Consider the following 23,205-nt stretch of genomic DNA (forward strand, 5'->3'; position numbering starts at 1 on the left):
ATGTATCCTTGTTTGTATTTATAATGTTTCTTTTGCAGCACTGATTAGACTATAAAATGCTTTGGCTGGAGCTGTGAAATTTTTTAATGTAAAGTGTTCATTTATTCCAGATGTATCCTTGTTTGTATTTATAATGTTTCTTTTGCAGCACTGATTAGACTATAAAATGCTTTGGCTGGAGCTGTGAAATTTTTTAATGTAAAGTGTTCATTTATTCCAGATGTATCCTTGTTTGTATTTATAATGTTTCTTTTGCAGCACTGATTAGACTATAAAATGCTTTGGCTGGAGCTGTGAAATTTTTTAATGTAAAGTGTTCATTTATTCCAGATGTATCCTTGTTTGTATTTATAATGTTTCTTTTGCAGCACTGATTAGACTATAAAATGCTTTGGCTGGAGCTGTGAAATTTTTTAATGTAAAGTGTTCATTTATTCCAGATGTATCCTTGTTTGTATTTATAATGTTTCTTTTGCAGCACTGATTAGACTATAAAATGCTTTGGCTGGAGCTGTGAAATTTTTTAATGTAAAGTGTTCATTTATTCCAGATGTATCCTTGTTTGTATTTATAATGTTTCTTTTGCAGCACTGATTAGACTATAAAATGCTTTGGCTGGAGCTGTGAAATTTTTTAATGTAAAGTGTTAAAAAAATATGATGGAGTATTGATGTAGGGACTGTTCTGCACAACACATATTTATTCAAAGAGAACACATCTTAAGCTTTTTTCAGGTGAGATGCGTTTGTAAGGGCAGGCGGGTTGAGTGGAGTGGAAGGGACGTGTACTTCTCAGGAATAAGACACTCTGTTTGTAGCATTGTTAGCAACCCGAGTCTACAATATGTACGCAGTTCCTTCTGGATCACATCTTCCCCAATGGCTATGCTGTTTATTTTCTATTAAAACAGAAACATTCACTAGATCTCCTTCAAACATCAACAAACCACTCCCTATATATTAGAATGGTCTGCACGCTTGAAAAAAAGTCAATCAGATGTATAGGTGAAACGAGACTCGACACAAAACAACACCTCGGCTACACCCTGCTTTCTTGTGCACATTAAACATCCTTTTATATGTTTCAGTTGAGAATATTCATTAAGTTAACTTCTATAATAAAGTGGCCATAACAGACACATTGAATGTGCATAAAGTAAACACGGAACATCTCTTTGTAAACAGACAGGTTTTGCCCTTCTCATAATTCTAAGTAGATCCAGCTGCCGCTGTAGCTTGCGTGGCCATGTAACGACAGACACTTATTTGCCTGAAGGTTATTGTATGGCCTTTTGAAATGAATGCATAGTCTATTCCGAAACACGCTTTTGCACCTGGAGAAAGGTTGTTTTCCTGATATGAATCTCTGGTAATTCCTGCAGCTGTCTTTGACATTTTGTAGCTTGTAAGCATTTTTGTTGTTTTTCTCAAGCCTCTGTTGTACCTTTTTATTGAGGTATGCCATTATGGGCTGATCTGTAAATGCACACGCATTTTGTCTTCTCGTCCAGCTCCCCTTGTAACTTGTGTTTGTCGAGATCACTGGGATTTTCAGCACATTGCCTCGAAAGCAAACCAAAACTGAGCCGAGGTAGGCTTGAGATTGTGCCAAAGAATCTAATCTGTGTTACATACTGTACATTACAGCTGAGTTCTGGAAATAATATGAAAACATTGATAATCTGTAACCAGATTTCACTGTGTATGCTAATGCTCAGCTTCCCATTGGGTTACTACATCATTACATGTCATGTTGAATAGAGCTCTGAAAGGTGGTCTACGCTAGCCCCGGTGCTTGATTAAACAAGAGTGATGGTAGTTTCTGAAATGATTTGTTCCCTAAAGCACTGAGATCTTTATGATTAAAGAATGAATTACCTACATCCTGGTCAAAGAGGAACCACTAGAACATATTCCTCTGAAACAAGATAAAACAAGCTGATTAACACGATAAAGCTTGATCTAATCTGAGGTGAGGTGTAGGATTGTTTCCTTCTGTTGCACTTGAGATACTCCTTCAGATTGGTGATTTTTCAGTCTGCAGGGGACATATGAGCTGTCTCTCCACCAGCTCTTCCTTTGTATGAACATGAAGTTTGATGACATCTGTCTTGAAATCTGCAGTCTTGCTGAACAGTTTCTTATTTGAACTCTTCAACAGCTGTATTTATTTATTTTTTTCCTTTTTGCTTATCTACACCGGGCTTTGTTGGCAGCTCACCGCCTTCTCCTCTGTTTGCTCTGATGTTAGACATGCTGGTGCATGGTTTGTATTTGGTTTTGGGGGCTAAGGTGTGTTGGCTGGCATTCTACTTGTCATCTGCTCTGCAGCAGTTAAAGTGGACCTGCAGTGAATCAGCTCTGAAAAATTACTTCTCACTCACTAGGAGATAGTTGGGTGTATTCAAAGGACCTTGTCACTTCCAATATGCTCTCAATGAATCTCAGCCGTTGCAGATCCAAGGCTTCAACCCACTCTGCTGGAAAACCAATGTCTACAGCTTTATTCTGTGACTGTGTGCAGGGAGATTGTTCCTTCAGAGCCTATTACAGCTTCAGGAACGAACAGGGTGTAGATATGTACATACAAGATAGCTTGTAGTGCATATTTTGTGCCTGTGTGCCATGCATGTTTTGTGTGTGTCAGAGGAAGAAAAATGAGAAGGGAGGGAATGATAGTGTGAGGTTGTGTAGATATTCATAACAGGATGGCGCCTAGAAACTCAAAACTTCGCTTTAAATGTGCATTATGCACCTCACCAGCTTGTTTACAACACCTGAATCTGTACAGAATCTGCATCTAATAAACATCACTGCAGTTAAATAATAAACAACCACATTGAAACAGATGTAGTTAGGTAGAGCTAAAACAGTTAGTCGATTAACAATTAGTTAATATAAACATAATCTGCAATTTACTGAGTCATCGTTGATGTCAATTTGTAAGGAAAACATTTGATGGCTCCAGCTTTTCTCGTGTGAGGATTAGCCACTTTTTCCATTCTTACAATGTAATTAACAGTATGTCTTTAGGTTTTGATCTGACTCGAACACACAAAGTTATTTGAAGACATCATCCTGGGCTGTGGAAAATTATTATGTTGTTAAAGTATTTTCTAGACCAAACAACTAATCACTTATAGCTAGGGAAAGGTAGTATCCAACTGTGAAAGAAACTGTACCAAACAAGCATGTTCCCTTTTGCATGTTACCTTTTATGTAAACATTGCAGCTCCTGGGATTTGGTAATGGCACGTGGCCATATTGCGATTTCTAAAGTATTTCGAGTAATTTTTCAGCCCTATTCTGACGTTATTTCAAAGACCTCTTGATTTGTTTTACTAACTAGCTAACCCTGGCCCGTCCTGTGTTGTAATAGCACTCGAGAGGTGATGTGCAGCTCTGTAGTGTCTGTCCAACTTGCGAGTACGAAGATGTACAGCTCTTAGCAGAAGGTTAGCTTTTGATGCTGCTGCAGAAGCTGCTCTCCCTCTCCCTTGCACTCTCTGAGAGGGGCAGGAGGTGAAATGCTGCCCCCTATTTGTTAGGAGCATTTTTTTTTTTAATAAACACAGTGATTTCTTAAGGTGGATATCTTTCTTCTTGCCAACACTGGATATAAATGCTGCTTCTGTAATAGCATAATGACAATTTAAAACTAATTTTAGACCATACCCCCATTGGTTTGTTGTACTTTTCTACCCTGCAAGGCATAGACGCAGACATGCTTAAGAGACTCTGAGACCCACATTTGAATGCCATTATAATATATGTAATTGATTTTGCCTGTAGTAAGCAGAAATACCTAGGCAATGCTGGAGTGGACCATTTGGGCTCGAGGAGATCAGCGTTATCAGTTGCTTATTCAGTCCTTTTGAACTTCCTTTTAAACCCTTAATGTTTCTAATGATTTGAAAGGCTTTAGAGAAGTAATGTGGCAGCAATGGTGATACATTTTCTAAAAAATACAGATCTTAGTGCCAACTCAGCAACTTACAGTAACTACTACTGCCTATGCCGACATCACAGACTTGTGTCGCTGGAACCATAAAACAAATAATCAGGATGATGTAAATTCAACCGTAAAAATAGGAAACAGATTAGTCTAAGAATGTCAAAATATTGTGCTAGACGCAGGGTTGATAAGGGAAAATGAAGCATGGGGATCTGACGCTGTCAACCTTGAGATTTCATGCAAACCGTTTGAATTAAAGCGGTAGATGTAGGAAGGCTATAAGAGAGCCGAACCGCCTCCTCATTCCACATAACGCTGCAGAAAAAAGTTAAGCAAAAAAAAGGTATTGAAAAGCTTATACCAATACAAATTCCTTTGCTTTTTTTCTGTTTTCTCTGTGCACTGTCTCACAACTCTTCTCTTTTTCATCTTTCAGGATTTCACTCTGAAGCCTGTGGACCTAAGCAGGCCTGAGGGCTCTGACATATACCAAATCCCTGCCCAGGGGAACAGGGGAGATTAAAAACTTCTGATTGAGGTGCAGAGGAAAGAGACACAGAGAGAGAGAGGGGAGGAGGGACAGAGAGAAAAAGCTTATCGTTCACCTTTGTTCTTCCTAATGCCCCAAGTGAAGGATCTACATAGGCAAGTCTGTGAATAACGGCAGACACAAGAGCAGTTGCCCACCACTGTGGTCAGATGATGGACTGAGAGAGTGAAAGAGGAGAAGAGAACAGGATTTCATCCTGTGAAAGAGCCAAGCTCATATTCTGCATTAATTGAATGCCTGGGAGAAAGGAGAGACATGAGAGGAAGCCTTTACTGTGCCAGCTGCTTCAAGAGGTATTGCAATTAACACTCTGGCCATCATAAAATAATACCTGGCTTCTGTTGTTTTCTGATTGCTGGGTTTGGTTGTACGGTGTGAATGTGTGCTCGGGCTGTGGTCATGTTTCAACCCCCGGTGTGTAGACCGGATCGGACCGGCTGTCAGCGAAATGGCCTGGTTGTGCCGCTGCTGCTGCTGCTTCTCTACAGCTCCCTCAAGGCCGCTCAGGCTGCCAAACCCAAAGGGCCAGGACACACACATTTGAACTCCATCCGCATTGACGGGGATATCTCCTTAGGTGGGCTCTTCCCAGTACACGCCAGGGGCCACGATGGCAAGCCGTGTGGGGAGCTGAAGAAGGAGAAGGGTATACACAGACTGGAGGCCATGCTCTTTGCCCTTGACCGCATCAATAATGACAATAATCTGCTGCCGAACATCACACTGGGGGCTCGTGTTCTGGACACCTGTTCCAGGGACACTCACGCCTTGGAGCAGTCGCTCACCTTCGTGCAGGCTCTGATCGAGAAGGATGGGACCGACGTCAAATGTCTTGGCGGGGGAGCGCCAATCATCACCAAACCTGAGAGGGTGGTGGGCGTCATCGGAGCCTCCTCCAGCTCTGTCTCCATCATGGTGGCCAATATACTACGCCTGTTTAAGGTAAGACATCAGCACAGTTATTTTTGTGTAGGTCTGAAAGTCCGCTTCTTAGGATAGATGAAATGCACTGGACAAACAGCACGTCTGCGTTTGAATACATGTATGAAATTGTGATTTGTGATGTGTTTTTTTATTCTTATATATTTGTTTGAATAATTAATAACACCGGCTGAACAACTACAGGAGTTGCTGAACAGTGTGAGAGAACAATAAAGAAAATATATCTGCTGCCACGCAATGGACACTTTCATAACTTTAGAGAGGAGATCCCTTGGTAAATCTCATCACTCTGACTATTGCCCTGCAGGAGTTGGTTGCTAAGCAGTGAGAGGTATTGCCTGTCACAATACAGAAGTGATTATTAGGATTCTACTTGATTTCATTTTTACCCCATCTTCCAATCAGTTTTGGTGTTTGTGTCTCGTTACACTATGGCGGGGGGAAAAGTGTGTTGTTCATGTACATTTGATGAATTATTTAACATTTTCAATTCTATCCAGCCAGTCATGGCAAGCATAATAGCTCTTTCTACTTTACTGATGGTGTGATTGCTATTTATTGCTCTGCTCACTACAAAATAATACACCTTTCTTTGACTTTATAAAGCACTGTCATGTGTTTCGCATTGTTTCATTGGCATTTACACATTGTAGCCCAGGTATTACTCAGATCACTTTCACTGGGACTGGCAAGGTAGTGGCTTATTTAAATTCTCTGGTAATTAAAATGAGGGATTCTTCCTCAGATAATACTCAGATGTCAAAACCAACTTCAAAATGTGTTTTTCAGAACCTCTGTGTTTTGCTTTCACCTAAAAAGCTGATTATAATTCTGACTCCAAAGTTTACTTCCACCTTGATCTCTCATGAAAATTCATGCCTAATCCAAACAATATTCCCTCTCGTCTCGCTTGAAAGTACTGGGAGGTCAGGTGGTGGCTCAGTCACAAAACCATCCCTGCAGCTGAATCAGTGTCATACATATGGACACCTCAGCAGGCCACAAAAATATAATCAAAGATCTGCACATTTATGAGCTCAAACTAACTGTACACAGAGCAACACAGGAAAACAGCAATGCGGGTTACAAAGTTAGACTTGTCTTTTACCCAACTGCAAACCTAGTTTAACTGTAATGGAAATAGAAAAGGGGTCAAGACAATCAACAGAGAAATAATCAACTATTTACAAGGTACAAGCCAAGGTTGTTTGTTAGTCATTATACAGCACAAGGCTGCATAACGAAATAAAATTTCTAGTTCCTTCGTGCTACACACACAACATATAATTGAGTGTAGGCCTATGTTAAAATATGGTAACATATAAAATAAAACAATATATACAGTTATTTGTATACATACTCATAGTTTTCAGTCAAGTGACATGCGCAATGACCTGGAGGGAAAAACAACATAGCGGCTCACAACGCTACTCCCCTGTAGAGATGCCACAAAATCAGTCAAATTTTATCTGGATCACCTTAAGAAAAAGAAAGATGTTGGGCATATCCGATCCATATAACGTTACAGCATCCGCAGCCGCATTTCTACTGTTAGAAACTGCCAGGTCCCTGCCGCCGCTTGACTGCGGTATGTTTACGTTTACCTTGTGGGGAATCCCTCACCTAACACAGCCCAGGCTTGTCTCCTTGATTAGTGCATCCGAAAGCACAACAACCATCCAGCATTTCCAGCACCTCAAAGTAACAGTGTATCGCTTGCTTATTGATTGGCAGGCAGTGGAAAATAATGCCTTTTTTGCCCTCCAGCTTGGAACATGGACCACCTGCCGAGTGCTTGTTCCAGGATGTTCAGGGGGCAGGTCTGTGTAACGATATGGGCACAACAGTCTCTGAATTCCGTTGCTTGGTCGAGTCCCATTTTGTCCAGACTGGATCTTTAGGAGCAGAATTAAGTCCAAGCTGTGCCAGCATTGCTCCTCTACTGGCTCTCTTTCCTCTCCTCTGAGCGATCACCACACACACCGTGGCGCCTGGTCTGGTTATTTGGGCCAGGTGGATTGTGGTCTGCTGCTCATTAATCCAAAAACCCCGTCTTCATCTTACAACGACTGAATTTATGTCAGAGGTAAACCGTGTTATGGCAATAAAGCTGGATAAAGAAGTTTGAAGGAGCTAACAGCTGCTGCTTCTAACGCTGCTGGTTGCCATAGCAAAGCAAATTTGAATAACTGATTAATTGTTGAAGTCATTGTTTTCTTCTTGGCCTAGCTATACACGCTTTCATAACAAAGTTAACTTCCGTTCTGTTTGTTTATTACTGGGAGCCTTTCCGAAACTAGACCCTCGCCACTTCCACTCTGACACAAAGTGAACTCGGAGTCACCCTCACAGCCAAATCGAGCTCCCTAAAGGGGTATTTGATCGAACTAACCCGCGTAGGGTAAAAATACAGCGGCCAACTTTCGGGCGAACTACCCTCTCCCCAGCATAAATAAGATCTGACGTTACCGCTGCACTCACTGCTATAATATGTGTATCAGCTAGAAAACAGTTGTATTGTACAAAACACAATATAACCTCTGAGCTACATTGTTAACCTGTGAATGGTGATATGAAATGTTAGTGTAGTTTCTGAATGTTAACCAGCGAAGTCACATGGAACTCACATTTGAAAGAAAGGTCGCCCGTCGTGGCATACTCAGCATTTGAGGGTTTAATAGCCCACTCCCACCCCGCCCTCATTGGTTTCAGATGGCACTCAATGTGGCGGACCCTCCGCATGAACGCGCAAACGGAGTGGAAGTAGGGAGGGAGGGAGGGAGGAGCAAGCAGTTTTGTAGAGGCCCATACTAGCTAACATTATTTACTTGTTATGGATTGTTTGAGGAAGTCTGCCTGAAGTTAGGTTTGGGCCAGAGTAGTGCACATGCGCAGTAGCGTTTGTTTATTTTGTAACTGCTGAAAGCGTCTATAAATTCTTTTCTTTCTCCTACGTAATAAATTAACTCTATTTGTAGGTTTTGACAAAACAAACAACTTGAAGATGTCACCTTGGACTCTGGGAAATTGTGATGGCCACTTTAATCATTTTCTGACATTTTATAGACCAAAAAATGTATAAATTAATCTCACTTATAACTGTCTGATAAATCAATAATGAAAATTATTGTTAATTGCAGCCATAGCTGATGGAAATGAAAGATAGAGCAGCACAATTTTAATTTCATTGACATGGAATCTTGTGTTTTCACATCACAAATGATAATGGTGTTGGATGTGAGTAAAGCCAATAAAATGTGAGTGTTGAGCTAACGCACGAGACTTCACATGTAGACTGGTACACTGTCGGAGTTTGGTGTGTCTGGTCCGTAGGTTTGCTGCGCAGTAGTGCAATTGGGGCGGAGGCCATCAATACAATAACATTAGTCCTAATTCTTGGTAAGGTGTATTGATGTTGAATATCTTTTAAATCCAAAGGAAGGAGGAACCACCTCACTAAGGACAATCTGTATCAAATATTAGCCCAAATTGGTGAGTGGCGATTTGGAAAACTCTGATTTGGATACAGCCACATTTTTGTTCTTCTGCTTTTTTGTGTATCAGTTAATCTAATCCTCCCCAGCAACAGCCTGCGGTTTACTTTATGTATGATTTTATAAGAGTGTTACAAACCGCATGGGATGTTTCCTGCTTGTCGAGGCCCCCAGCGTTAATTGGAGGCAACCCAGTGTGGCAGAACACACAAATGCATTTGTGCATCTTCTACATGCTCCAATGTGTATATATGTTGTTTTCTTCAGCTTATGTATACTGCATTGTTTCTCCTAGGATTTCTTCAAGCAGAAATGCTTTGCGTGCTGGAAAGATATAGCATGTCTGCTGACTTAATACTTTTTGCACACAGCTGTAGATGCTTAATTACATTTAACAAAATGCTTCATGATTCATGCACACTTTTATTGAACATATAACAATTCAAATAACATTGTATGAAATTAAATCATCCATCCATTGTCAACCGCTTATCCTGCGTACAGAGTCATGGGGGGCTGGGGCCAATCCCAGCTTACATTGGGCAAAAGGCAGGGTACACCCGCAGGGCCACACATAGACAAACAACCACTCACACCTAAGGGCAATTTTAGAGACACCAATTAACCTAGCCGTGGAGAACATGCAAACTCCACACAGAAAGGCTGGGGCAATTAGGATGTCCCTAATGTTAGTTAATAGCTGAAGTAGCAAACATTATTAAAGGGGCATTATGTAGTTTTCAGCGGCCACTAGCGGTGCGGTTTTAAGATTGCAACCAGGTGTGTGCTCGAACACGTGCTCGCTTGAACTCATGAGCGAGCATAATCCGAAACACAACCGCTTTCATACAGAATTACCACAATAAACGCGGAAACACCACCATGCAGGCAGTGGCTTTTCTCCAGACATATTCAGGGTCTGTAACTTCAACGTTCCCGTCTCAGAGGCAGATCAATACCGGTGCCGTAACTTTACCTTTCCTGCAGCGCAGCGAGCCGCATACCGGCACAATCCTCCTGGGGAAAAAAGGCAGAGTGACAGCGGCTATAGACAGGAAGGGAGAACAGACAGAGCTGGAAACTCAGGTAAACTCCCACTGCAACGTTACAGTAATGGTTTTATCAGCTTGAGGTTGAACTAATCTATGCTCGTTACATGATCATGGTACATTTACTGCATTTAGCCGATGTGCTACAGCGTTAGCTTCTACTGCTGCTTTTCCTTTATTATCTGTGTATCTTTCACCGGAGGCTCAGCAATGTGAGCACTGCTACATGTATTGGATGATAACGAAATGGGTGGTGAGCTGGTTGTTTTTATGGTGTTAGTGGACTACATGTCGTGAGCTGCCGTGTTGTCGCTGTAGTCTGAGCGAGGCTCGGGAGCGCTCACAGAGCTGAATCCGACCCGGAGTCCCCACATTAAAAGCAGAATAGTGGCTGATGCAAGCAACGGAGAAAACATGCATGTGCTTCTGAGTTTTGAGCCCATTGACAATAAGGCAATGACAATTTGATTTATTAAAATCAAAAACTTACATATAGCCCCTTTAACTGTTGCCACATTACAAACAAGTGTAGTTTAGCTAATCAAACAGAAAACATAGCCTAGTAAAAAGTAAAAAGCCACAACATCTGGCCATAACCTTCTTCTGCATTCACTAATAAAGCGTTTAATTGATCTGATATTTGCTACTGGTGTTTCTACCCTGGGACCACCCCCAATACGCCCACAAGCGATGACATTTTGCGAATTGATGTAATGTTATACCGAACTCATCTCTTTCTAAATGTGTGAGTTGTCATATTGTGGAATTTAATATTTTTTGATAATAGAGCTTCTCCCCATTTGATAAGAGGAGTGACCTACCTTTTAAGCTCTTCTGCATGGTCTCAATGTCTTCATTTAAGTTTGCTGTAATAATGAGAGTGGCAGCAGAGCCTTTGTTACCGACAACTGCGCTTGACCAATAGCGGACTGTTAAACAGGGGCGGTATCTGTGGGTGTTTAATTTCTAATCCTCGCTCGTTCTGGGTTCTGGTGGCTTAAAATAGAAATACTGAGTTTATTGCATTTGGGGAGAATCTTATAAAGCTGTGCCGCTGTTGAATGTATATAGAGGAAACACTGCTCTATGCATAGGTGTGCTTGCCTCGATAATATGCATAGTCGAGCATGCAAAGCCCTGTTCTTGAACTCTATTTCTTTCTTTCTCCCACACATAAAATATTTGTATATGCACGCTCACACAGGTAGGAGTCTGTGCGGGCCACAGTAATGAGCCTCCCCAGCAGCGTGTTCTTGATCCCAATCTCACATGGAAGCCTTAAATCCTTCGTCATTAGCACAGCGCTCATTCCCTCTTCATTAATGCACACAAGCGGTGTCTTTGAATATTTAATTTAGATTTCTGTGATCTCCTTTCTCCTTATCCTCAATGTATATATTAGCATTCCCTTTTATGCCTTTTTACTTTCAGACAGCTGGAGGTTAAGAAAGCAGCCTCAGTCCGGATGGCAGGTTGAGTAGATCAACACGGGAAGATTTTGTGAGTTCATCTTCAGTTACTGTCACTTTGGTTTCTGAGTTGCACTATTGAAAATCAAGCACTTTCCAAGGCAGTCGCCAATCAATCAACAGCCACTCTAACTGAATAACGGACAGTACAACAATCACAAAAGGGAAAAAGCGCCTGACGTGATGTAAAGCTGTCCGTTCAGTTATATAGATTAAACATTAAACCTTTAATGGAGAGTGGTGTGCGGTCATTTAGGCGGGGTCTTGAGTTACGGCTTCCAGGGATCCACAGGTCAGCCAGATGCTACCTGGGTTCTACCTGATGGACCTGCTAATGGCCCCGGAAGGTAACTAACTTAACTTTCACGGCCTTCTCATAACATGCCCTGCACCAGCAAGACATCATTTGCTGCATGATCTAGCATGAAGAGAGGTGAGGGACAACCACGTCTGTCTAGCACTGCGGCTGGACCTAAATATTTGCTTTAAAAGGAGGCAATGCAAGCACATAAGTGCAAACTCAGCAAACTGATGAAGACAGCCATACTTTGTAATGTGCATGTAGACATGCACACTGTATGCTTGTGCAACCACACACACACATACACACACACACACACACACACACACACACACACACCCCCACCATGTTCATAATTGTACCAGTCAAACACACATGCCATGTATATAAACACTTCACACACAGAAACACAAAAGCAATCAAGCACATTTGCAAGCAAACCACTTTAAACGCAGCAGCAGCCGCCCCGGTGTAGTTACCAGGTTTAGAGAAAAGTGTTTCCTCAGCACTCAGCTGCATACAGATGTGGTCCAGAGCAGCTTGATGAATATTTTACTCCAACCTTATGTAACAGTAACACAGGGACCTGCAGGGAGCTGCAGCTCAAGAACATTTTAGTGTAGTTCCCCGAGAAGTGGGAGCCTCCATGACAAGCAGCTGGGGAAAAGATAACTCATGATCACAGACAAGCTATTTCAGATGATTACATTATTAATTTCCTTAGCAGATGTGTTCTTAAGTTGACACACATCGCAGATCATACCACCAGGTCTTTCCCTTATGACTAGTGTTTATCTCAGCAGGAGGTCCTGACAGGGATTTCCTTTTCAACTCAACCGTAAAGTTTGGCTCAGTTTTGTTCAGTGAAAAAGAAAAATTTTTTTTTTATGTTATAAATTTCATTTGTTTCATTCTGTGGTGCACATGAGTAGCACAATAGAGAGGCAGTGACCCGAAATAAGAAGCTCAGCGCGTTCTAGTCTTTAATGCTCATTGGAAAGCATTTTGGTGGGTCCTTGTCCTGACATAACAGTTCACTGCTGGCTGGACAAAGCATCTCGCGTTCACTGAAATGGCTAGTTTCAGTAGCAAAGGGACCCCAGAAGAGTAAAATAATTATCCATTTGGAGGAAGAAAAGTAGAAGAAAATGATTTTTATCATGCAAGAGCATGCCTTCAGCATCCCTCTCACTCTGACATTTTCCCTCACTCTTAGTTCATGCTCTTGCTTCTTACGTTTCACATTGGAGAGACAGACCTTCTGAGTTATTGTTTATGCGCCTTCAGATTGTGTTGGAACCTTCACAACTGTCTTACAATGGCAAATCATCAACTTGACATTTATGAAGGTCTCAGAGACAAAACAACAAAACATTAAATACCCACAAGATAATTTTATTCACATTTGATCTGGACTTGTGCTGTTACCATGCTGCTAATGGCATTGCCGTAATTAGGGTTAGACAGTTTGATAGGTCTCAGCCCTCATGGTTTAACAAAAATTAAAACAAATATTATTAAATGATGGGTAAACAACATGGATTATGAATAGTTGATTAGAGATTGCCCTGAGCTGCCATCGGCCTTATTTTTTCATGAATCCTTGTGGGATTTTGTACACGATAACACTGCTGGTAAAAGCATGTAAATAATGAACCACAGCATTTAATAATACATCTTTAAAGCAGACGAACTATGATGTATATATGGTCTGTTTTTCTGGGATTAACACTAGTATCTAATACAATGAACACAGACATCTCAGATTGAAGTAGGGATTATTGCTTGGCAAACATCCAGCATCTTCACTTGATGGGTGCAGAAAGGGAAACACATTTTGGGCATAAAAGGGACATCGTTCAAATGCCCTTTTAAAATCAAATTCATAGTCTGAAGTTTCTAATGTGTGCTTTTACTGGTGCATGTACTACGATCATGACTCATTTCTAAGCGTGCGCGTGTGTAGGGGGGGATCACTTTGAGTAAAACTGCAATTACATGACAGCTTGTAAGGTAAAAGCTATCGTGTCGATCTCATTCAAAGTATATGCATGTAGCAGAGACCCAGTCACACAGCAAACTGTGTGGAGGATGGCAGATATCATTAGCAGTTGACGGTTTCTTTCATGATTCCTTGAATGAGCGAGCCGATCCATTCTGCATCTGTTTTGTGGTCAAAGCTCCACCACATTCCTCTTTTCCAGAGCTGCGGCTCACCATCTGCTTTGTTGCAACCCTCTTTTAGTAAGTTAATGGTTATTTCCCTAGAGTTGATCCTCTGCTCCTGTAAACATTTTAGCTTCAGATGAGCGTGGTAAAATCAGTTAATGTTGGGATGGTGTGATCAGTTAATGTTCTGCAAGACGTCAAACATTTTCTCTCTTTGGCGGCAGTGAAGGAGCTGATTTCGGGTTTAGAAAATAAAGAAGAGCAATGTTTGGTTTGCCTTTGTTGCTGAAATTCAAGTACAACTTTTGTACTGAAGAGCTATCTGTACATTTTAGAAAAGTCTATCTTAATGAACATTATGGTTTTCTGTGAGAACCATGTCCTTCTTGTTAGTTAGGCATTTTATCTTTTAGCTGCTGGGTTTGTACTGGGTGGAAATGAAGCAATAACCTGAGCAGAGCTTCTATAGAAAATTAAATCAAATCTACACATTTCAAATGCACGCTTTTCGTATTAATTTAGAATTTGGACTCAGACATAATTACATCAGTGATGTGAAAATATGAAATGTACTTGGGTAGTAGGCTATTAATGTTACTTTTTGTTTTATTTCTGTCCATGTTTTTCTGTATGTATAAAAACAATTTAACGTTTGACAGCCCTTGAAATCTAGCATGAGTGGTTTTATTTTATATGGCACTTGTTTATTTTCTTTACACCAAGTTTCATCACTGCTTGGTTGAAAATGAGCTCCCCTGTTTATTGCATTTCATTATTGTGGTTGCCCACACTTTATAATGACTCTGGATCAGCCTGATAAGTAGCATAGGCGATAATATGGTTTCTTTCATGGTAGTCAATCCTCGCAGTATACGGTACATTTCCTTTAATTTTAACCCTGTTATAGTCCTCGTATTGCGAATCTTTAAACAAGAAATAATGAGTTTATGTCATTAAATGTCATGCTTCATCTCACCTTGTTCTGAAGGTTTTTATTCCCCAATAAACCCTCCATCGACACAGTAGAGTGACGGCCCTGTGTCACAATTGATTTAGCAGCTCATTTGGGGGAATGACAGCTAAATCAAGATAAACTAATAACAGCCCATTGAGGCATCTCACTTCAACCAAACCCACTCATTCAGTGAGCCAGTGACAATACAATAGTTAACATAGACTGCTTTACTATGAAGCGATTAAAAACGGTTCCCCTCCTGCTGTTCATGCACTTTTATTTCATGTAACAAGGTGGCATGTGTACACTTGGGTCAGAATTGTTAGTCAGAGCAATGTGCCCCATACAATTTAGTTTTTTGCAATTTGATGCTGATGCAGATACATATTACAGTGACACTAACCGTTGTTTACAGGTACACAGCGCATTCAAGTCATACTGTGGGGGGGGGGGGGGGGGAGAACAATTGTTGTTAGAAGTGGTTATATGTTTCATTATAAGCACATTTCCAATGAGAATATAATACATTCTTTATTAGACAGAAAGCTGGACTGGACCCTTATTGCTTCAAAAAGGAAAGCTACCACACAAATGGATAGATAGTATAGGGCATTGTTGCTTTGTAATTTAAAAATGAGAGCCATTTTGGCCAGAGCACTGTAAGTCATTGTGGGAGCTGCTAGATAATAATCCTGCTCAGTTCAGGGAGGGGATATTTTTCCATTTTCTGTATTTTCCCATGCCATTTTTTTCCCCACCCTCTACTATCCTCCAACTACTCCATTAACAAAAAGATGACCGAAGATGGTGCAGCTATTAAGCCAACACGTTCCTTCCACCTTCTTTGATATTTAATATACAGTAATGGTATTGATCTGTATCCATTTTTGTCAGATATTATTACACTTGGTAACCCACCATTCTTTGACCACCTGAGGGGCTTCAGCATCATCCACGCCATTTCATTCTGCTCATGCACACATCAGCTGCATCTACAGTGCAAGGGTTTGTCTTTCTCAACACACAAGAGGGGCACTTTGTGAGAAGTTATTTTTTTTTTTTTTTAATCTTGATTTGGCCAAATCTTAAATCAGACCCCCCAAAATGTCCGCTTTTCACAGAGTGTCTCTGATTTGATGGATATTTTCTGCAGGTCTTACAGGCCTAAAAAGGTGTAGGGCGGTCTGATACCATTTATTGGCACTGGCTATTGGTTAATGTCTGTATTTAAATATGCTTCCCAATCTTTTTGCCTTGTGACCCCTTAAATCAAAGCATGTCTTTTTGTGACCCCCTGTCACCAGCTGCATACAAGTAGCGTGGCAGCCATTCTACTTTGACATAATCATGGCAGAACTGATGAAATACAAACCAAGTGCCATCTTTACACCCAGGAAAATGGCACACTATCTTTATTATGGCTTGATTTTCCACTTGTGTTATTTTGCTGCTGGATGAGTAAGTGTTGGTTCATGCTGACTCATTTGTCTAAAAAAGATACGTTCTGACAGTACAGGCCACAAGACAGATACTTCATAATAACAACTCTAAGAATATATGACAAATGTCTGTGAGGTTTTACAAAGCTGAAAGATGGGAAGTGATTTAAATTATTTTTAAATGGGGAGCAATTCCTGATTACAATTCTTATGATCCTTTGTGATAGCTGTTTCTTTCTCTTCACTCTGTTAGTTTTGCTTGCATAAAGAGACAAATTATTGGTGGCAGGTGTTGGATCCCTCTGTAGGATTTCTGTGTGCTGCATGTTGTGTTTTCCTGTGTAATTATATTGTTTTAGGATATAATTATATTTTGCCTTATTTGTGATCTCATCTCACCAAATTCAAGTGACTGATTCTTCATGCAAATCGGACGTAACAACATTTATTTATCTTCAAGAGTTGTCAAACATCCATCCAAAATCCAAACCCAGACCTTCTACCATCTGTCAGTTTTCTTCACATGCCAGATAGTCGTGTGTTTGTATATGTGTGGGTGGGTGGGTTGGAATACATATGTGCATGTGTATCTTACATGCTGTTTATATAATCCATCCTAATAGAGACATGTTGATATTAAAACATGAAAACAAACAGTGTGAAAACTGTATGTATGTCCTCATGGCTCAACGTACTGTCAACAGAAAAACACGGCACAAAATCCATTGATGTTGATATTGCTCTAGCTGTGTGTATTTGTGTTGTTTTTGGTAAACCACTGAATGGGATGGAAGAAACGAGTGCAGATGGGCTAATCCTGATGGCAATTCAGTCTGTTTGGGAAATGAAAACCAGTTCCATATTAGAGTGGTAATGTAAAAGCCTCACCTTTATCCACAGTTATTCCTTTTATTGTGTTGAATCCAAAATGCTTCCACTCATTACTTCTCAGATAGTTTGGTGTCATGATAACGCTGTCTCTCCAGATAACGCCTCTCTCTGTGTTTCTCTGCAAAGTGATAAAATGGGTCAGGAAATATAGCCTACTTTGGGGGCCATTTAAATACCTGGGCTGTCTGCCCATGGTTAAGTCTGTGTGTGGGAAATACGGCTGATTGGTCATACAAATATTACAAATTGTGCTTTGTGTCTTCTTCAATCATTGTGAAGAACTTTCACACTGACGCCATTTTTTAGCGTTTGTGTGTGTGGCTGTGACAATAGTCAATTACTGTCTGTGCTAGTGCTGTGCGCATGCATGAACCATGTTGCAGAGCAGCATGTTTGTAAATTTCATGGCCGTTCAAGCCAAAAACCATCCAATTCTGGTCACCGGACTATCGATTTGTGCATCTATAAAAATGGTGCATCTATAAAAATGATTAATGATTAATCATTTGTGTCACACAAGCACAGATGCAAAACATTCACTCGTTCCAGCATCTCAAATGTAATAATTTGCAGTGTTTCCCATACATGGATTTATTTGTGGTGGCCGCCACAATATCAGCACTGACTGCCACATATTGATTTTAGATTTTTTTTTATTATTTTTTTTACCATTTAAAATGGGTATATCGTATTTTACCGTAGAGCTGCGCACAGCATATACATTTGCTCATACCCCCTCTTGCTTGCTCTCTCCCTCTCTCTCTCAAACGCATTAATATCTGACCTGTCTGTGAATAGCACCTCCTCTTTGTGCATAGTCTGAATCCAAACATGATCATGTGCTGGAAGAAGGATTGTTGCCACAGAGAATATTCCTGAATCAGTCCGGAGCTGAATGGACAGTATCATGAACACCACTGCACAAATTTGTCCAAAACTAGTGCATTAAAGTTAACTGATAAGTTAGTCTATGTTCTTAACACAACGCTGTCAATCTCAGAGACCAACCTTCAAATAAGTTATTAACTAGCATGTAAAGAGCCTAACTAATAATGTTAGGCCCTGTCCACACAAACACGGGTATTTTCAAAACCGTGCCATCTTCTACATGGTTTGGCCGTTCGTACACATGGAAACGCAATCATTTTTGAAAACTGCTGCCAGTGTGAAGATTTTACGAACAGTCGGTTGCATTGTTGTCGTGTACACAGTAAAACCGGAGGTTTTGCCTTGCGACTTCAGAGTGTGTGCCGGTATCTGCTGTGTTTGATGTCAGATTGTGTGCCACTGCCTGCTTTGTTTAAGGTTAGGGTCATATCGCCGTTTGGCATGCTCTTGACAGCGCTTGAAAGTGTATTTTTGCACGCCGTTGTTGTTTGTACATGCACTTTATGTAGTCTTGTGTAGTCCAAGTTGGTTCTCTATAGTCTCATAAGGCTCTGTGTTCTATGTAGCACCACGGTCCCAATAATATGACAAAGACTAAATAAAGACATTCTAACTGATGACTGGCAGTGGGCTGCATGCAAATAGCACCATCACTGTGTGTTGATGGTCTGCCTGTAGCCATGGTGATCTTTGGCATGTGCTAAAGTGTATTGATTTGCTATTGAGCTACACAAGCTTGATTAAATATTTTCATGGCCAGATTTACAGATCAGTGAACTATGTGATTGCATCATGAGAGCCGTCCTAGCATTACTGAAAAAATGAATGCAGTGTGTTTAATCATATCTTATAATGGTAAACACTTTATTTCAAATGCTTTGAAAAAACGTGCTGATGTAGCTGAACTGCTCATTGCAGATGAAGGTTTATCATGAAAGGTCCATATCACACCGTACCCTAATATATCTGTTGACAGGCAAAAGGTCGATGTGGTTTATTATTGGACAAGATGATGTATTGATCTTTGATGGTAAGGCCAGTCTTTGGTGGCTTAGCTACGCTCTTTTCATCCTTATCATTCCCACTACACCTATACAGGTGATAACAGCTGTTTACTGATCACTGCTGTAATAGACTGGTGTCAGACAGGGAAAAGGCCAGGCTGTGCCCACAAAACATAATCAGCTGTCTATGGGAAGTCTGAGCGCTTCTTATCAAGCAGCTTGGCTGAGCAGCTCAGATCGATTGTCAAGATGCTGTAATGTCAGATTGACCAGGGTGAAGAGAGAAGTTAAATCCTGTTAGCCAACCCCCACCCCCCCCACCCCCCCACAGTGGCATCTTGTTCATGAAATCAGACGTATCATAACCTCTTAAAAGAACCAGTATTTCACCTGAGGCTGCTGGAGTGTGGTTGAGTGAGTGAGTAATTATTTAGGCAAGCTTGTTTTCACAGACACCTTGGACAACAGGCAATTTGGTTTGACCTATAGTGATTGTCAGTCTGACACTGAAGTCGGCAAATGCCAAACAGTGCAGAGAAACTGCAAACAAACTCTGCTCCTGCGTTTTCCCTTCCTGCCGGAGCGCTGGTGTGCTTGTACGTGCACATATTAACATTGTGGACATGCGGGTGCTTGTGTTTGTGGTTATATGTTCCCAACCTGTGTGTGCAGCCTGGACATCTATTTGTGAAAAGGCCACTGGACCTGTCGGGAATTGTGGATGAGTGTTTGTCAACCCCCAGCCATCTAATTCTGTATATAGTTTTCACAGACTGAAGACCGTCTGCAGTCAAGCATGAGAGAGACTATTACACACATGTCTAGCACGCTCTAGATGATGAAACGATCTGGGAACCCATCCTCCCATGGAAACTGCCTGTGGCCGAGATGCTGCATGCAGAGGATAACGGCCACAACCACGTCTTGCCAGGGCTCTGCCGACATAATGTGGCACCTACCCCAAGACAGCCTTGTGTCACACTCGTGTTAATAATAAAATGAATACGGTGTTCCTGCCACAGGAGGAAAACGGTTTTAAAGAAACACTAGTGTGGTTACAAAAGAGAAGAGAAAACATTTTGTCCACCGAAAGCTGGAATCATCCTTAAAACTTTCTCTTTTTCTCTCTTATCCATTTAAATATTTGGTATGATAATATTTAAAAATATTTGTTGTTCATGTTAACCATGTCTAACTTGATGAGCTGTTTGCTAATGTCTAATTTCTATTTATAGATACTGAAGTTCATATATTTCAGGTACCTTGGGCATTGATTTGGACATGGCAACATGCAATCTTATCTATCTTTTTAAATAACACATATTATAAATATAGAGTTAGTGGGGATATATTGTGTAGTAAAAAAAAAAGTTGAAGAAAAGGTGGGTTTCACTTACTTTTCTGGAGACATTAAATGCCACGCACGCGTTCTGTGTGAGGGAACAGCATCAATGAAGCAATTAGGGGAATGCTAGGGAATGTTAAGTAGTCACATAGCGTTTCTGCCTGATCAATTCTGACCAATGGCTTGTCAGCTGCTTCAGTATAGACAACATCTGTCCTATGTTGCTGGGAGCACAACGGGTGGGAAAGTTTCTCTCGAATTGATCAGGGTGCTTTGACACGATCAAAAGACGATTCTTCATTGGTCTTGATTAATGATTTACATGGGTTTTTTTTTCTTCTTAATACTATGATGAAAATTAGACTAACAACCATTATAATCCGTCAAGAAAAAAGTTAAGATGAATTTATAATTTATTTCTTGCAATAACATATAACATATATAACATATCTTTCTCTACATATACCGTCTCCCAAGAAAGACAAATTGCCTGCACATGCAGCAAACTGCAGAACATGTGGACACAGCACTTTATATTTTCTGATATCACTCATTTCTGAGAATAGAAGAATTAGACACATTTCCTATATCTGTTAATTATCAGGGCTCAACAAACTATGAGAGGCCGCCAAATCGGAGAGACGTGTCTTTATTGAAATGAGCATATGTTAATTTTTCCAATATTAAAACCTCTGCAGTTAGCTGGGTGCACATCTTAAGCTAGTATTACAAATTAGATTTTGTGGCAGAATGAGCAATAATGTTTTATTTATTGGTTTTAAAAATTTAACCAGTTTTACCGTTAAGTAAATCAAGATTCTTTTCAAATTCCACATGAAGAACATCTTGCAGAGCCCAATGCATTTGCTCTCAGAATGAATAAATTACTTTGCAATCCCCCCACAAAGAAAAGCACGCATGATCCAACTTCACTGTCACATTTTCTACAAAGGTGTGATAGTAGTAAATAGGACAATGAAAGTATGCCAACTGGCATTAGCATGGCATTGCATGTTTACTTCTCCATTCAGTGAGAGAAATTAGTCAAAATTAGTCCTTTGTCCTGGCAACGTAGAGAACCTTAAATCAACAAAGTCATCGCAGCTGTCATTTTTGACAGAATCAACTTATTTTTCAACAAGCTGTTTTCTCGTCATCACTCGCTGCTTTTGTCGCTGTCCCAAGCACTACGACAGTCCCAGCTCAGCTGTCACTCCAGGAGACACTGTGTTGTGCAACGTCATGCATATATACATGCACACAATTGGACAAGATAGAGCAATAGACTGACTACAGCCCAGCCGGCTGTTGACAGCTTGGTCTCAGTCTGATAAAACAGCTGTAGACTGTTGCTGCTCTGGTCTCCTCTTTAATTAAAAAAACTCAGACTTCAACTTACCAGACAGTGGGAAACAGGAGGAGTAGCGAGCCTAAGGCTTATATGCACTTTATCCCTGGATTAGTTTGGTCCATCTGTAAAATGTCAACTACATAACTTGAAATTAAGTGTTAATTTACCTTTTTATATTTTATAAGTAAGAAACAAACAAGAAATGTAATCTTGTCCATGACATTTACGTCTGATCAATAGGGTAAATAGAGACTTTTGGCTGTGTTGTGTTGCACATGCTTGTCAGGAAGTGTTTGTTAAACTAAACCACAACAAGGAGCAGAATTGGTTGCACTGATTACGTTCATAGCCTTGTTACCTTAGTGGACTCAACCCTCCTTCCACTGAATGTGGCTTAATTATGTTAAATAAAAGTAGCCAGCCAGAATGTCACAAGTAGCCGGCTATACTACTGCCAGCTGGGGCATACCAAAGCCGCCCAATTACAATTGAGTTTGCGTTTGGATGCTGAATATTTAATGAGAATATTGTGATGTATCCTAAAAACCGATTTTTCTTACCTCTGTAGATCATGGGGACAGCCAAATAATCCAGAAAATATATCTTTTTATATTAATGGTCTGCTTAACTGTTTGGCGTTTTGAGTAGATTTTGAGCTGTGATATCTTGTTGACAAACTTGTTCTGCTTAATCAACCAGTTTGTGCTATCTGCAGCATTTTGTTCAAGCACGTTAGGCCACAATGTCAGAATTTTCAGTCTTATTATGTGAATATGTGAACAGCAGAATGCCCAAGAAGTTCTGGTAATGACATGAGTGAAGTACAATCTGTCACTGTTTGTGTATGCGTGTGACTAATGACTAATAGGGAATTTGAATTTAATTTATTTGTCTTTAAAAATACATGTTATCTGTCTCTAGGTACACTTTAATTGTGAGAGGCGGAATTTAAAACAAAAATCCAGAAAATCACATTGTATGATTTTTTTTAAATAATTAATTTGCATTTTATTGCATGACATAAGTATTTGATCACCTACCAAACAGTAAGAATTCCAGCTCTCACAGACCTGTTAGTTCTTCTTTAAGAAGCCCTCCTGTTCTCCACTCATTACCTATATTAACTGCATCTGTTTGAACTTGTTACCTGTATAAAAGACACCTGTGGAAGAAGTGAAATGGAAGAAGTTCAAGATGATGGTCAATCTCCCTCGGTCTAGGGCTCCATGCAAGATCTCACCTCGTGGGGCATCAATGATCATGAGGAAGGTGAGGGATCAGCCCAGACCTACACGGCAGGACCTGGTCAATGACCTGAAGAGAGCTGGGACCACAGTCTCAAAGAAAACCATTAGTTACACACTATGCTGTCATGGATTAAAATCCTGCAGTGCACGCAAGGTC

The 23,205-nt window shown here is 40.6% G+C and overlaps 1 protein-coding gene across 4 annotated transcripts in view; it reads left to right on the plus strand.

Moving 5' to 3' along the window:
* LOC123956610 (metabotropic glutamate receptor 4-like) overlaps positions 1–23,205 on the plus strand; it is a 174,246-nt gene that overhangs the window by 5,983 nt on the left and 145,058 nt on the right. For 2 of the 4 annotated variants that reach the window (XR_006821583.1, XM_046028924.1), the window contains exon 2: positions 4,391–5,446. Coding sequence is in view for 2 of the 4 variants with exons in the window: in XM_046028924.1 (XP_045884880.1) it covers positions 4,883–5,446 (564 nt within the window). In the remaining 2 variants the exon portion in view is untranslated. Of the gene's footprint in view, positions 1–4,164; positions 4,298–4,390; positions 5,447–11,471; positions 11,490–23,205 lie in introns of those variants that run through there. The other 2 variants (XM_046028925.1, XM_046028926.1) reach the window with 2 other exon arrangements.

This window comes from Micropterus dolomieu, linkage group LG18 (assembly GCF_021292245.1).
Source record: "Micropterus dolomieu isolate WLL.071019.BEF.003 ecotype Adirondacks linkage group LG18, ASM2129224v1, whole genome shotgun sequence".
NCBI lineage: Eukaryota > Metazoa > Chordata > Actinopteri > Centrarchiformes > Centrarchidae > Micropterus > Micropterus dolomieu.